Source organism: Felis catus, chromosome F2, assembly GCF_018350175.1.
Source record: "Felis catus isolate Fca126 chromosome F2, F.catus_Fca126_mat1.0, whole genome shotgun sequence".
Classification (NCBI taxonomy): Eukaryota; Metazoa; Chordata; class Mammalia; order Carnivora; family Felidae; genus Felis; species Felis catus.
Genome location: NC_058385.1, coordinates 49328929 through 49345227, shown reverse-complemented (window position 1 = coordinate 49345227; position 16299 = coordinate 49328929). Strand labels below are relative to the sequence as shown.

At 36.4% G+C, this 16299-nt stretch overlaps 1 protein-coding gene across 38 annotated transcripts in view; it reads right to left on the bottom strand.

The window, feature by feature from the left end:
* Window positions 1–16299, bottom strand: part of RIMS2 (regulating synaptic membrane exocytosis 2) — a 612755-nt gene that overhangs the window by 469230 nt on the left and 127226 nt on the right. For 26 of the 38 annotated variants that reach the window (XM_045050046.1, XM_023248368.2, XM_045050081.1 and 23 more), the window contains one exon: window positions 4629–4640. The exons of the other annotated variants lie outside the window; for them this stretch is intronic. In XM_045050046.1, the coding sequence (XP_044905981.1) occupies window positions 4629–4640 (12 nt within the window). The remainder of the gene's footprint in view (window positions 1–4628; window positions 4641–16299) is intronic. 38 annotated transcript variants of the gene reach the window in all.

The window sequence follows — 16299 nt, the reverse complement described above, 5'->3', positions numbered from 1 at the left end:
CTCAGTGCCCACCACAACCAGCATAGTTACCATCTATCACCACCCAATGTTATTACGATATTACTGATTATATTCCCTATGCTGTACTTTTCATCTCTGTGACTTATTTACTTCGTAAGTGGAAGTCTGAACCTCTTAATCCTCTATCACCTACTTCCCCAATCTCCCCGCCCTCTTCCTGTCTTCTAAATGCATTTTTCCACATTTTTTTGAATGGTATGTTGCTAAACAATATAGTTCAAAATACTTCTATATCACTAACAAAAAACTCTGAATGTTTGTATAGTACTCTTGCTGAAATTCAAAGTACAAATTCTGGTCTCTGTCAGGCTTGTAATAAGAGGTGGGATGGTATGAGTAGTATTGAAAGTTGTGATTTTATTATAAAAGTTGGCCCTAGGAGAGCTCTTATATCCCATTTCTAGAACAATTTTATTAATATTGTATACATGCTTTTGTATTTTTGAGTAGAAATGCAAACGCAAACAAATTAATTTATCACTGTTAAGACAGTATTTGCTGGAATGCAACTTGGCACAGCTATTGCCCAGATGAAATGGAACATGCAAATATACAGTAACTTGAAAAATACCTTTTTGCTGAATTGCAACTCCAAATGAGAATTACAATGAGCAGTTAGATAAACGTATAGGGTATGGAAGCCTGAATAATGTGCTTCCGTCAGAAAAAGCATCACATTTCAATGAAAACAAAGCACTTTGCCCTGAATATCATAGCTACAGCTGCAACCCAACAGATAATCTTCCTGTTCCTGAAATGGGAGAAATACAAGTCACGTATCATCTGTCCGCATCCTTCATTCCAATAACAATAACCATTAGTAACATTACTTTTTACAGTAAAGGTCAACAGTCCATCACTAATGAGTGAAAATTTCATTTTCCAGGGTCTCAAGAGATACTAGTATCCTAAGAGACTCGATCACTATTATAAAAAGAGATAGAGGAATAATTTAAGATCCTCATTACAGTGGTCTTTATACAAACAGATAATATTATCTCTAGACAGTGAAATGAGCATCACTTTGTTCCCAAAGCTATAATTTCATTATGCTTTCACTAGACATGAATAGGTCAGTATTCATTGCAAGATAAACAGAGATATGCTCTAGCCTATGGGCAAATAATTTACCATAGAAATTCAGTTTCCTTATTTGTTTCGCACAAACTCAAAGAAACATCCAAAGTATATTAAAAATATATACAATCAATCCTTTTTCTTTGAGTCTATGTGAAATAGGATAAATTCATACTTAAGCAAATATTCAATCTCTCAGACCAACACATTCATATTAATTTACTGTTTGCAACCTGAGGTGTTAAGTGATCCTAACTCTTCAAACACTTACAGAGGCAAAGGCAGATAGATGAGTATCTGGGCAATGATCAACATGTATTTCTTTATTCTAGTCTGATATTTCTGAAGAAAACTCGGGATGTTTGTAGGGTTTCCCTGCTGCACATTACATCTCCACTAATGTTTCCACTAGGAATGTTTTTGTCTATAAGCAACAGAAAATCTGACTACTAGGGACAGGAACTCATTGAGGGCGGATATTTTTCTCACATTGAAGAAAGGTGTCTGATACGATTAAACCAGCAGCTCAACGATGGCATGCCTAATGATTCCGATACTCTTGGCTCACCTTCACCAAGGGCTGGTAAAGCTCAAGATAACACTTTTGCATTAAAAGGTAGTGCCAACTACACTTTATTTATTTTTTTTATCATGACTTTCTAGAAGCCCTCATAAATTTTCTTACATTTCATTTGCTAGAACTGCCACAGTCATTCCCAGTTGCAAGGACTAAAAAATTTTATATTTTTCAAGTCCTTCCATTGGGGATTGGAAGAGAGAAAGAAGTTGAAAATGTCTGTTAAGATAGCCATTGAACAGGTTCTAGAACAGTGTGCTCTTTCAATTAATCAAAAGTCTTTATATGTGTGTGTGTGTGTGTGTGCATGTGTCTGTGTGTGTGTATGTATATACATACATACGTATGTATGTATGTATAAAACACATAACACATTCACTCCTTCCCCAAGGGAGAAAATCCCAAAGTCTCATCTAGTTACAAAATCTAGCTCTGAGTGTGGGATCCGTGAGGTAGAGAAAATCTCTCCATCATGGTCTAGTGTGCATTATTGTGAACCACTGACCTACACACTGAAAGACAACTTGTCTGTTCCCAACACACTCAATACACAATGATGGAGAAAAAACAGAGTGATGACAACATAAATTCTCATTCAAAAATGGGAAGAACAAGAAATATACAGTGGTCAACTGTCCACAGCACACAGCAATCCCTACATAAACACACCTTAATTTCTTTGGCTATCCTATTGGGCAGCCCCTGATTCAGCTATTCGCCCTTGACTATTGTCATTCATATTCCCTGGTTCTGTCCTTTAGGATGATGTCCCTTGTCAATTATTTTCCTTGGCTATATAAGAGATTGGCATTGGCAAGTGTAGCCTTCCTGCATTCTGTACAGTTTTTCTCTCTACTGCTAGTATATACATCATACTGCTCTTATAGTACAGGGCATTGATTTAGAGGCTGAATAGTCACCTAATGTTTACTATCCAAGTGTGGTCTTTCTTTCTTTATTTCTTTCTTTCTTTCTTTCTCTTTCTTTCCTTTTTAGAGAGAGAGAAAGAATGCGAGCATGAGCAGGGGAGGGTCAGAGGGAGAAAGAATCTTAAGCAGGGCTCGATCCCACAACCATGAGACCATGACCTGAGCTGAAATCAAGAGTCAGACACTTAACTGACTAAGCCACCCAGGCACCCCCAAGCTTGGAGTTTGTTTAGCCACTAGCCATAAATAGCTGTTTAAATTTAATTAAAATTAAATAAAAGTTAAATTTAAATGCCTCGGTTGCACTAGCCACATTTTGCATGTCCAATAGCTACATGTGACTAGAGTCTACTGCATTGGATGCTAAAGATATAAAACATTTTCATCATCAGTGGAAGTTCTATTAAATAGGGCTGCATAAAGAGTACCATAAAAAAGCCCTGTTGAATTTTATTTGAAATGTTCTAATGCACATAAAATTCACATACTGTTAGTCTATCTGTTATATTATGAAATCTTGTCATTTCATAGCTAAGTTATCACCAAATGTCTCGTTTCTGGGATAGGTGTCAGAATTCACTATGAAAACTACAATCATCAAACCATCATGTATCTTGTGTTAACTCTGAACACAAAAGTAGCACTAGAGATTCTAAAGGTATTGAATTGCCTGAATTGTACTCCTTGAGGGTCAGCTGATAAACTTAGCTTGTAGAAAACTGGTAGGTTCTCTAGGGAGCTTGCCCTGGATCGAATATGGTGCCCAGTCTGGGACATGTCTACAGTGATTGACTCTAAGTCCTCAAAACTGCCTCAAAAGTTTAGTAGAATTCCTATAGGTATTTAAAAAAAAATTAAAAAAGGATAGTGACAGAGTCACAGTGTCTTTTCTGCTCAAAGAATTCATTCTGGGGGCGCCTGGGTGGCTCAGTCGGTTGAGCGGCCGACTTCGGCTCAGGTCATGATCTCGCGGTCAGTGAGTTCGAGCCCCGCGTCGGGCTCTGTGCTGACAGCTCAGAGCCTGGAGCCTGTTTCAGATTCTGTGTCTCCCTCTCTCTCTGCCCCTCCCCCACTCAGTCTCTGTGTGTCTCTCTCGCTGTCAAAAATAAACATTAAAAAAATTTTTTTAGAGAATTCATTCTGAACCCACGTCAATATCTGCCAACACCTACGTTATCCCAACCAAGTAACTGAAAACTAAAAAGAATAAAAATTCTCCAACCACAAAAAAGAAGAGATCAGCCAAAGGATTTCTCTTTAGGTTTCATGCTAATTTAAATTTGGAAAACTTGAAAAGACCTCAAGTTTTAGTCTGACTCATCAAAGGAATCAGAAAGGAAAGTTTTTATCTGTGCTTTGCAGGAAGTCAACATCTCCAGAGCAGATCCAAATCCAAACCCAAATCAGACTTCTGCAGACATTAGCAGATTATTCAAATCTTACCTGTGGTCAAATTCTATATATCTGAGAATTTTTTAATTACAATTATATCTAATAATCAACATGAGCATACAACATAGACATTTTACCAATCTCTAAAACATATTGTTAAGAAAAATAAAAATATATTAAATACTCAAATCAAGTATAAACATGTACTTCAGAAAATCCATGTTTGATGCTATTGAGACTCATTATTACAAAGATTATATCTTTATACTAACTCAGAAGCTTCTGTTAAAAACTCTGACCAATACAATGAATTTAGAGAAACATAAGAAGATTAAAGGAATTCTTATCACAACGAAAAATGCTGGGATATCTCCTTTAAAAAGGTACAAAACGCTAAAGAGGCAAGCTTTTTTAAGAATCAAATAATCAAAGTTTCATCTATAATATAATGAAATATGTTTTTCAGTAAAATCAGATAGCATGCTTAAAATATATTAATGTATAGCAATTATCATGCACAATGGCTGTAACAAAACACTTAGAAGCATACAAATTAAATACAGCTATAAAATTAAAACTAGCAATAATAGCAACAAGAAAAAAATAATATTAGACAGAAAAAAGACTCTAACCACTTTGTCCTCCTGGTGTGAATATCCACGAAAGCAAGTTAGAAAAGACAGAAAAGACAAAACAAAAAAAGATAATAATTAATTCCATTCTTAAAACAAGCAAGAGTTTTTAAGAGTTTGTTAGTGAAATAAAAATTCTGAGAAAGTCTAAATTGCATTTTGTGAAATATAAACATTTTAAAAGGAAAATTTTTTTTCCACATATTTCAAGCAAGAGCACGCCATATACTAGAATTTATAAAGATACATAAACACAATAATTTGTGTAAAAGCAATAAAAAAAACAAACATCAGAAAAATGGGGATGTTCTTTCCACAAATAAAATCCCAATTTAACACTCAATTAACTCAAAGAGAGAAATTGAAAAATCTTAACGCAAATAGCTTTTAAGTACAAAGACAATAAAAGAGAGCATCACTGTTTATCTTTAATTTCATCATATACTATCAAAAGTAGACGAAATTCTATATGAATTATGCATATTGCTTCCAAAAGTTATTTATGTCCCATTAATTTAGAAGCTTTCCAAGCTTTATTAACTACAAAGAAAAAAATTAATTAGAAAAACCATTAAAGGTAACAATTGGCAATTGATTACAATCGGCAATTTTGGGTCATAGATTCCCACTATAAATGTGGAAAAGAAAGCGATGAGATGCATGATTTGGCCAAGGGGAACGTACTTAGATATTCTGAAGTTAAAAATTGTTGCATTTCTCTTTACTAAAACATAAAGAAATGATAACTGGCAAGGTGATAATGTAATGATAATGATCTGATATGTTATAAGAACTTATATAAATTTTAAAAATTCTGTATACACTACAAAGTAAAATCATGTATTTTGAGGGATCATTGCTCTCTGAAAGATAAGTGGCAATAATAGTCGTGACTAAGAGCAAGGACTTTGCAATCAGACAGACCTATCTTAAAATTCCACCTTTTCTTAAAATAACATTTAAAGGGGTACCTGGGTGGCTCAGTCCGTTAAGCATCCGACTCTTGGTTTTGGCTCAGGTCATGATCTCATGGTTTGTGAGTTCGATCCCCACATCAGGCTTTGCACTGACAGTGCAGAGTCTGCTTGGGATTCTCTGTCTCCCTCTCTGCCCCTCCCATGCTTGCTCTGTGTCTCAAAATAAATATATAAACTTAAATTTTTTTAAATAAATAAAATAACATTTAAATAACATTAAAAAAAATTTTTTAATGTTTATTTTTTGACAGATAGAGTGTGAGTGGGGGAGGGAAGACAGAAAGGGAGACACAGAATCTGAAGCAGGCTTCATTCAGGCTCTGAGCTGTCAGCACAGAGCCTGATGCAGGGCTCGAACTCACAAACCACAAGATCATGACCTGAGCCGAAGTCAGACGCTTAACCAACTGAACCACACAGATTCCACAACATTTTTAAATAACAATTTTCTTAAGTTAAGCCTGTGTCTGCAAAACAGGGAATTAATATTTACTTTATAGGGTTTTCTGAAATAAAATAATATGAAAAGCTCTCCATCCAGTGCCTGGCATGTAGTTCTATATCTGATATTCTAAACTATGAAACATAGGATATTGCATAGAAGGGACAGGACTGCATCCTTTACATTACTGTGTTCTTGACTGTTTCACCTGTCACAAATGTTAAAAAACTAAAGATCATATAAAAGCTATTGTACACAGTCCAGGACTTCTATTGCTAATAATTTAGACCAACAAAAATCATTTATGGACTACTCATTATATATGTATCAGGCACTACACTAGATTTCTGAGATGTAATAAGACATCTAAGATGTAAATTAAGTAAGACAGTTCCTCCCAAAGAACTAAATGTAGTAAGAGAAGAAAAATCATTGCATAACAGAGAGACTTACGAAAGCAAGAAACCAACAAAACACTATAGAAACACCAATGACTGAGGAGATAACAGGACTTCAAGAAAAAGGATTAAGACAAAGTTTCTGAGATGTAAGCAGATCTTTAAAGAATAAAGAAGAGAATGTCAAGCAAGACCAGTAAGGGAGACTATTTTATGCAACAAAATGAAAAATGCAAAAAGCACAAAAGCACAAACGAGCCTGGCATATTTGGAATAAAAGTATTTGAAAATGACTAGGTTACAACTGATATGTCTGAACTAAAGCCTCACATTAACATATGAACATATATTAGCATTTGCCTGAAACTGAGAAGCATAACACTTAAACAAAATAATGCACATTGCACAAATAAAAAAGAAAGAAAATGAAGCCGTAGCTAATGAATTGGCTAATAGTTAATCCCTCTGAACAGATAAAATAAGTTAAATTTTAGCTATAACAGACACAGGAAAAACTTCACTATAATACATATGTGAAATATTATTGCCATCGTATCTTTATTATCTTTCAACAGGAATAAAAAATAAGCAAAAAACCTATCATATGATTTATAAATGAGAGGCACAATATTATTAGCTACTATTTACCGAGCCTTCAAGTATGCTGCGAAGTGCACGCTGTTGGAAGGGGACAAGTCCAGAAGCTGGGAGAACAATTAGGAAGATGTTGAACTATTTGGGGCAAGAAGCACATACGAGAGCAGTATGAACTACAGTCATAGTCAGAGAAATGGAGAGAAGTGGGCTGATTTAGGAGATACTGAGAAGTAAGTCTCTTAACACCGGACTGAGGAAGAGGAAGGAGTAGAGGTCTAGGTCCACCATAAGGGATACACTAACCCAGCACACAAATCTGATGATCTCATTGAATAAAAAAACACAAAATAAGTGCTTCACAAATATTGACTCATTTTATCCTCACAGTCGCCTAGTGAGATAAGCACTATTGTTATGTCTATTTACAAATGGAGAGATGGAGGCAGAGATTAAGCATCTTGTACCAGGTCACAGAGCTAGTAAGTGACAAAGCTGTGATTCAAACTTCTCACGTCAGAACTCGTGCTGAAGCCACGACACCACGCTGCCACTCTAATGCCAGCGTCCTCTGTTGGCTTTACGTATCTTTCCTGTAATGTCATTGCTAACTACATAATTTTAGGTCATAATTACTACAGTTGGAGTACATCCAAAAGCATTTATTAAAAGTTTAAGAGTACAAATACATATATATTTAAAAATTATTTTAAAAAGCTATTAAAAATGTATTTTATTTTCTAAAATAAATTTTAAGTTTATTTATTTATTTTGAGGGAGAGAGAGAGCATGCATGTGTACACGTGAGTGGGGGAGGGGTAGAGAGAAAGGGAAAGAGAGAGAATCCCAAGCGGGCTCTGCACTGTCAATGCAGACACATGGGGCTCGAACTCACAAACCCGAACTTACGAACCGGGAGATCATGAGCTTAAATCGAGAGTCAGAAGCTTAACCAACTGAGCCAGCCAGGCACCCCTAAAATAATTTTATACTGACCATTTTTCCTTATGATCAACTCTCCCTATGACCATCCTTACTGTCTTATCGCTTCTGCTAATAACCAACCACATTGCCTCTCCTGAAGATCAATGTAAATGTTAATCTACCTTCTCATTCTCACTTATATCATTGTTTTTGTTGTTCTCTTTCCTGTCTGATACGTGCTCCTGATAGTCATAGCACTATTTGTGACTAAATATGGCAACTGCATCTGCCAATGACTATTGTTTGTATATTTGTACAACTTTGTATTATTAGTCCCCCAGTCACCTAGTAAACTAATGTCAGCTCCCCTTAGACTCCTTCTCTTAAATATTTAGTCTTTCCCCTTCTGCTTTCTTCCATTGCCAAAAAGGTAGATTCCCCTCTCTATCAATGCTGTATACTCTACATAGTTAAACTACCATCACTTGTCTCTCTCTTCTTGCCTACCTTATATAACCAATCTTAAACCACCTCTCGCACCACTACAATATTACTCTGTCAAGCCTACTCCCTTCTTCTAAGAGTTGCAACAATTACATACTGCCTATACAGTTTACCTTTTTATTTATTCATTCACAGGTTTAGACTGCCATCTTCAAAACACATTATCACAGTGCTGAGCTGCAGCAAGGAGCCGGATCAAAAGACAATGCCTATCTCTGAACACTTTTCCAAAGAAGACATCCAGGTGGCCGACAGACACATGAAAAGATGCTCAACATCACTCATCGTCAGAGAAATACAAATCAAAACCACAACGAGATACCACCTCACACCAGTCAGAGTGGCTAAAATTAACAACTCGGGCAATGACAGCTGTTGGTGAGGATGCAGAGAAAGAGGAACCATTTTGCACTGCTGGTGAGAATGCAGACTGGTGCAACCACTCTGGAAAACGTATGGAGGTCCCTCAAAAAATTACAAATAGAACTACCCTCTGACCCAGCAATTGCACTACTAGGCATTTATCCAAAGGATACAGGTGTGCTGATTCGAAGGGGCACATGCACCCCAATGTTTACAGCAGCACTACCGACAATAGGCAAAGTATGGAAAGAGCCTAAATGTCCATCAACGGATGAATGGATAGAGAAGAATGAAACTTGAATGGAGTTTCTAATGGCATAAAGCGCCCTCTCCCTATGATTCATACCCTGCCTAACTCGAGACACATGCTTCACTCCATTCTGTATGCCCCAGCCAGACCACACTACTTGCATTTCTCTTAAATTATTACTGCCGTTGATCTCTTATGTTTTTGCTTCCCCTGCCACTTTAATCTGAAACATATATGTGTGTGTGTATATATTATACACAATGGAGAATTACTCGGCAATCAAAAAGAATGGAATCTTGCCATTTGCAACAACGTGGGTGGAACTAGAGAGTATTATGCTGAGCAAAATTAGTCAGAGAAAGACAAATATGTAACTTCACCCATATGTGGAATTTAAGATACAAGACAGATGAACATAAGGGAAGGGAAGCAAAAATAATATAAAAACAGGGAGGGGGACAAAACATAAGAGACTCTTAAATATCTAGAATAAATTGAGGGTTGCTAGAGGGGCTGTGGGTGGGTGGATGGGCTAAGTGGGTAAGAGGCATTAAGGAGGACACTCTCTGGGATGAACACTGGGTGTTATATGTAGGGGATGAATCACCGGATTCTACTCCTGAAATCATTATTGCACTATATGCTAACTAACTTGGATGTAAATTCTAAAAAATAAATAAATAATTAAAAAGAGAAAAAGATAATACCTCTCTCAAAATAACATGCCCATGATGAGTACACCAGATTTCTTTCTTCCATTCATTCACTCAACAGGTATTTATACTGACCTATTATATGCTGAGTACATGGAAACCTACAGTAAACAGGAGGACGTAGAGAAATACAGTCACTTAATCATAAAATGTTAAAAGTACTAGATTAGCAGTCTTTGGAATCCACTGAGGCACAAAAGAGTGAGTGATTAACTCGCATGAGTTGCCCAAAGAAAGCATCATGGGGAGATGATGCTTAAATCCAGAAAAAGAAAGAAAAAGAAGAAGACGTGTTCATCAGGTGGGGAGGGGTTATTTATGGGTAGGAGCAGGGTCCAGGGGAAAACAGAGCTGTGTTTCAGATTAAAGTGGCAGGGTAAGCAAAACCGTAAGAGATAAACGAAGTAATAATTTAAGAGAAATGCAAGGAGTGTGGTCTGGCTGGGGCATACAGGATGGAGTGAAGCATGTGTCTCGAGTTAGGCAGGGTACGAATCATAGGGAAAGGGCGCTTTATGCCATTAGAAACTCCATTCAAACAATGAGTCATCATTAACTAGTTATTAAGCAGGAGGTAAAACAATCAGATCAGCATTTTACAAATATCACAGTAGGGACGTGGGAGGGATGTGTGTGAGGAATCTGGACTGGAAGAGAGAGACCATTTAGGAGACTAACATTAGTCCAGGTGAAGAAGGTGAAAGCCTAAAAAGGACAGCAGTTATTGGCTCTTGTAGATAAGAGAAGAAATAATCAAATCCAAATATTTGTGGGGGGAAGAACAGCAATGGACAAAAACCTGAGAGTATACCTGGTTTCTGGTCTAGGTGACAGAACAACAGATAGTGGCATCATTCAAAAAAGCTGAAATTTATAGAAGGAATAGATCTGGGGTTGTTTCGGTGATAGGAAAATACATACTCTGTTTTGACCTAAGTGAGACTTAGTGGTATTCTAATATATTTATTGAAAGGAAGTTAAAAAGACAAGACTTCTGGGGCGCCTGGGTGGCGCAGTCGGTTGAGCGTCCGACTTCAGCCAGGTCACGATCTCGCGGTCCGGGAGTTCGAGCCCCGCGTCAGGCTCTGGGCTGATGGCTCGGAGCCTGGAGCCTGTTTCCGGTTCTGTGTCTCCCTCTCTCTGCCCCTCCCCCGTTCATGCTCTGTCTCTCTCTGTCCAGAAATAAATAAAAACGTTGAAAAAAAAATTTTTTTTAAAAAGACAAGACTTCAAAAGAAGAATCTTATGTCCTTTTTTTTTTTTCAAATGGGCCATCAATTTATTTATTTAGATACCTAGAAAACTACATATATTAATGTATACAATTTGATGACTTTAAACATATGCATACATCCATGAAACCATCACCACAATCCAGGTAACAGACATATCTGTCACCTCCAAAAGTTTCTTTGTGTCCCCTTATGGCCTTTCTTTTTATGGATCAGAATTATTTTTAACTTAAAAAAACAACACTTTTGTTTCAGACACGAGTTCGTTTATTTCTGTGCCTATGTTTGAAGTCAAACATTTTGGAGGGAATGTTTGAAAAAGAATTGGGTGAGATTTATTGAGTATTTCATTTAAAAAGGGTAGAGAAATTCATAACTATGTCTAACCCTCCTCTCACATATTGTCTGCATTACATGTCCTTTGCGCTCCCCTACCTAATATCTATTTAACTATGTGGCAGTTTCGGTGACATCCTAAATTCCCTTATCTAGTAAACTAACATAAAGTCTACTATTATGATTAGAATTCATGGCAAATGCTATTATTATTCTTCCCCAAACAAGCTAAGTAAAATCTGTTTAACCTAGTGCTCATCTTACCTACGGATAAGGAGCTAACTTCATCTACTGATGAGGATATTAGGTACTGAGCAGGATTCTTCCCACCAAGTGGTCAGGAGCAAGTAGACAGCAAATAAATAGCAAAGCTTTCAAACGCACATATGCCATTAACCAAGCATACACTGCACCTGCTATATCAGTAGTCTGCATACATTTTTTTCTTTTTTCTAAAATAAATTTCTGAAACCATGTACTCCTCACACATTTTTAAGATAACATTTAAATTTGAAGTTTAAATAGCTGGAAAGGATACATTTCCAGACATGCTGTGTATTGTAGGTACACTTCAATAATATTTTTATCAAATCTTGGGGCTGCGGATTTACCTCATTCAATATAGGGGAAATGTCTGCCATATAACCTATTTGGCAAAACGAGGCCATGTTGAGAAACTATCAGACGAACCTGACTTTCTCTCAGAGTCTGACTCCATTTTTAAATTCAAATAAATGTGCCACTACGGGTCACCATGACAATCATCTCACATCAAAATTATAAAAGAGAAATGAGGCACCAGAGTCTTGCCAGAAGTCTGCTGCCTGAATGAAACATGGTGCCGCCCTTTCTATATTTCTTACAAAACCTCTCACTGCTTTACCCTCATGGACAGTACATTCTAGAATTGTCACTTTGTTTGGCACCCCAGAAATTTTCACATCCTGAGGCAATACATTATCCACATTAGATTGGGTTAAGAAGCATGCTTTTCTTTGAAGAGTATAAGGGCAATCAATTGTAAAAGGGAGTCGGAAAGAAAATTTCAAAAAACAGAAATGTTCTCGAGTGGATCAATTTTAAGAAAAAAAAAAGAAAGAATACATATGGAAATTTTTGCCCTTTAAGTAATTCACATTCATCTACTCTCCAGAAAGCCTTCCTTCCTTCCACAGCAGGGGTACACGACCTCACTTTCAAGCCCATTGCCACATACCTCAAGAGTATAAAATGCCTATGGAATCATCCAGAGGCTCCTGAAGAGAAACAATCCCAAACAGATAACTACAATAGTATTTGTAAGCTTCCTTGCTCTTCTCGGTAATATTACCCACACTGAATCATGCTATACAGGTGACAGAAATGGGGGCTGAGCCAGATGAAAACTATATAAAGATGCCATATGAAGAGGGAGTGAGTTCCTGTAAACTTTGGTGAAAATGTTTTCATTTATGTTCAATTTGCAACATTGTTTTGCCTCCTTCCACGATGCTCATATGTATGAGGAAGTGTAAATATCCTAAGATTCTGCAAGTTAGATTTTTTTCTCGCAGTCCCTATTTTATCCTGTACCATTAAGGGAGGTTGACATCAATGAGGGGAAATAATTCTTCTTTTTAAATTCTACAACCATTTTTTAACAATATTCACACATATTCTAGGTTAATGAGCTCAGAGACTTGAAGTTCAGGACCTACCGAATTCCGCAGCTTGCTTAAGGGTGGTCCTACGAATTGTATTATTCTAATAAGTTATACCTATTTCTCAAATGCTTATGAACACAGTTACTAAAATTTAAGTGGTGCCCTCAACACTCCCATGTCATACAAATGTGGGATGGGGAGAGAAACCAAAGTGTACTAGATATAGCAACATATAACAACTAATGAAAGCTTCTCAATTCCCTTTTTAAAATTATTTAAGTAGTGGGGCGCCTGGGTGGCGCAGTCGGTTAAGCGTCCGACTTCAGCCAGGTCACGATCTCGCAGTCCGTGAGTTCGAGCCCCGCGTCAGGCTCTGAGCTGATGGCTCAGAGCCTGGAGCCTGTTTCCAATTCTGTGTCTCCCTCTCTCTCTGCCCCTCCCCCGTTCATGCTCTGTCTCTCTCTGTCCCAAAAATAAATAAACGTTGAAAAAAAAATTTAAAAAAAATAATAAAATTATTTAAGTAGTAAGTATATTTGGCTAAATGAATGTACTTTTAAGTACTTCAAGCATTACATGAGTTACCTAGTATTAATTTTAAAATCATAAAGTGTCAAACCCAGAAAACATCTTAGAAATCACAGATGATTTCATTTTACAGATTTATTTTTTTTTTAATTTTTTTAATGTTTATTTATTTTTGAGACAGAGAGAGACAGAGCACGAACAGGGGAGGGTCAGAGAGAAAGGAAGACACAGAATCTGAAACAGGCTCCAGGCTCTAAGCTGTCAGCACAGAGCCTGACGCGGGGCTTGAACTCACCGACCCCGAGATCATGACCTGAGCCAAAGTCAGACGCTTAACCGACTGAGCCACCCAGGCGCCCCTCATTTAAAACAGAAGCACTAAGACGTGAAGTGAAGACATGTCACACAGTCACACAATACCCGGGCAGAAACAAAACTTGGTTCTTTTATTATCTCAACTTATGCCATTCTCTTCTTGGAGAATGTCAATTTTTTCTTGATATACTGGTAGGTAGCAATTCTATGAAGTCTAAAAGAAAACTCATATATCATACACTTGCCTTGGGTGTACGGGAACTGATTGTATATTATACTAGTACATTAGTCAAAGACTTGCAGGTAATCACAGTGACTTAATTTTTTTTAATTTAATTTATTTTAAGTAATCTCTATACCTAGTGTGGGGCTCGAATTCATGACCCCAAGATCAAGAATCACAAGAATCATGAATCAAGAATCAAGAATCATGTTCTTCTGACTGAGCCAGCCAGGCACCCCATGACTTGAAATTTCTAAAAAATAAAAAACTACCTGAAGGATTGCAAAAATACTCTAATCACCATTTATCTCTCAGTGAACAACTTAAAAATTAATCATTAAAGTTTTTTTGCATGTAAGTGATACTTAATGACTTGGTTATGCAGTAGAAATGTCTATATTATTTCACTCTTAGCATGTGATATCTTGAACGCATGTATATCAATATATTTTAAGGGACTTGCTTCAGGATTACTTTCTTTTATAACTATTCTAAAGTTATAATTCATTCTGCTTCAAAACTGATATAATTTCTAGTGAAAAAAATCACATCTATTACACTTGTAAATTAATACAATTTGAAAAATGTATATTCTTTACTTTTTCAAAATTAGATCATCTTTTAAGCACATGGTAATCTATTTTTCCCACCAAAAGGCAAAAGAAAGAAAAAAATTAATGTTGCTATGCTTTGAAGCTTAAAATAATCCTCATTATATATAACCTTTATTGTCCATCTTATTAGAATCACCATTCTATGATTACAAAATAATTTCTTCCTTATAAAGTCATTATTTTTCAATCTGAACTAAATATATAGCTTTAATTTACTAAGGGGGATCATCTTAAAAGGAAATAAATGAAATCAATATTTCATAAATCTTATTGTATTGGTGTTTCCATATGTCCTGCACTGAGTTTATTCTCGCTGAATCATAAATGTATCTCAAAAGAGTTAATTAATTGTTAAGGATGGCTCCACATGAAAGAGCCTCAAAATTAAAACAAAAGGTTATTTTATCTTGTTCTCATAGGAGATTACTAAAATAATTTTAAAATAGCTTTATAATTAAATTTTAAGCTATGAAATATTTGTATTCTCATTATTCTACTCCATAAAAATAGTCTGAGCAAATTTCGCTGAGCTTAATCCTTTGGGGCTATGATAAATCAAAAAGTGTATTTAGCACCTATTGAGAGCAAAAGCCTCCTTCTATTACATAAGGCAGCGGAGCATACATAGGATGATCCAATGTGAAAAGAGAAAAACTGAACTCAGTACTTTTTTCATTTAGAATATAGACAACCTTTATACATATCATACAAAGGAATGCTTCCTCAAGTAGATTATGAATGAAAATGCAGAAAACCAATAAAAGAAACCCAAAGCTATCCTTCTTAAGCTAAAATCTAGATTATTTTTACTAACATTTCATTCTCCTAACACATCCCTCAGATATAAGAAAAAAAATATGAGAAAAGTAGGGAATACTGCCTTGGGTTCCTTCCCTCTCCCATAAACCATCCACCAAGCTAATCCACAACATGCAGAGATTTAAAAAAAAAATTTTTTTTAATGTTTATTTATTTTTGAGAGAGAGAGAGAGAAAGAGAGACAGAGAGACAGAGTGTGAGCAGGGGAGGGGCAGAGAGAGAGGGAGACACAGAATCCAAAGCAGGCTCCAGGCTCTGAGTTGTCAGCACAGAGCCCAAAACGGGGCTTGAACCCACGAACTGCAAGCTCATGACCTGGGCCAAAGTTGGCTGCTTGTTAAAACCAACTGAGCCACCCAGGCACCCCTACAACATGCAGAGTTTCATAGTTCTACAATAAAACAGACTTCCAAGGGGCATTCCAATTTTTCACTTAATTTATTTTACTTAATTTTACTTAATTTACTGACTAAAACTTTGTTCAGCATAAAGTGACCATACGTTAGAAACCAGAATATATGATTTCAAGCAAACTATAGTCAGAGGTCATTACAGACTTCTACTTGTGGCCTAAATGGGGTAACAAGAACTAGATTTCTCCACCTGCCTGGCAAACAAAATATAACACAAGAAAAATATATAAAAGAATGGTTTTCAAGATCCTGGACATCAGGCAAAGAAGTCCAGAAATAGCTAAAATATGGGAAACAAACAAAATAAGCTCTACAATTGCCCCAGTTTTAGTGCTTTGAGAGACTTTCCAGACAGCAGAGCAGTACAGAGGAGCTCAAGTTCA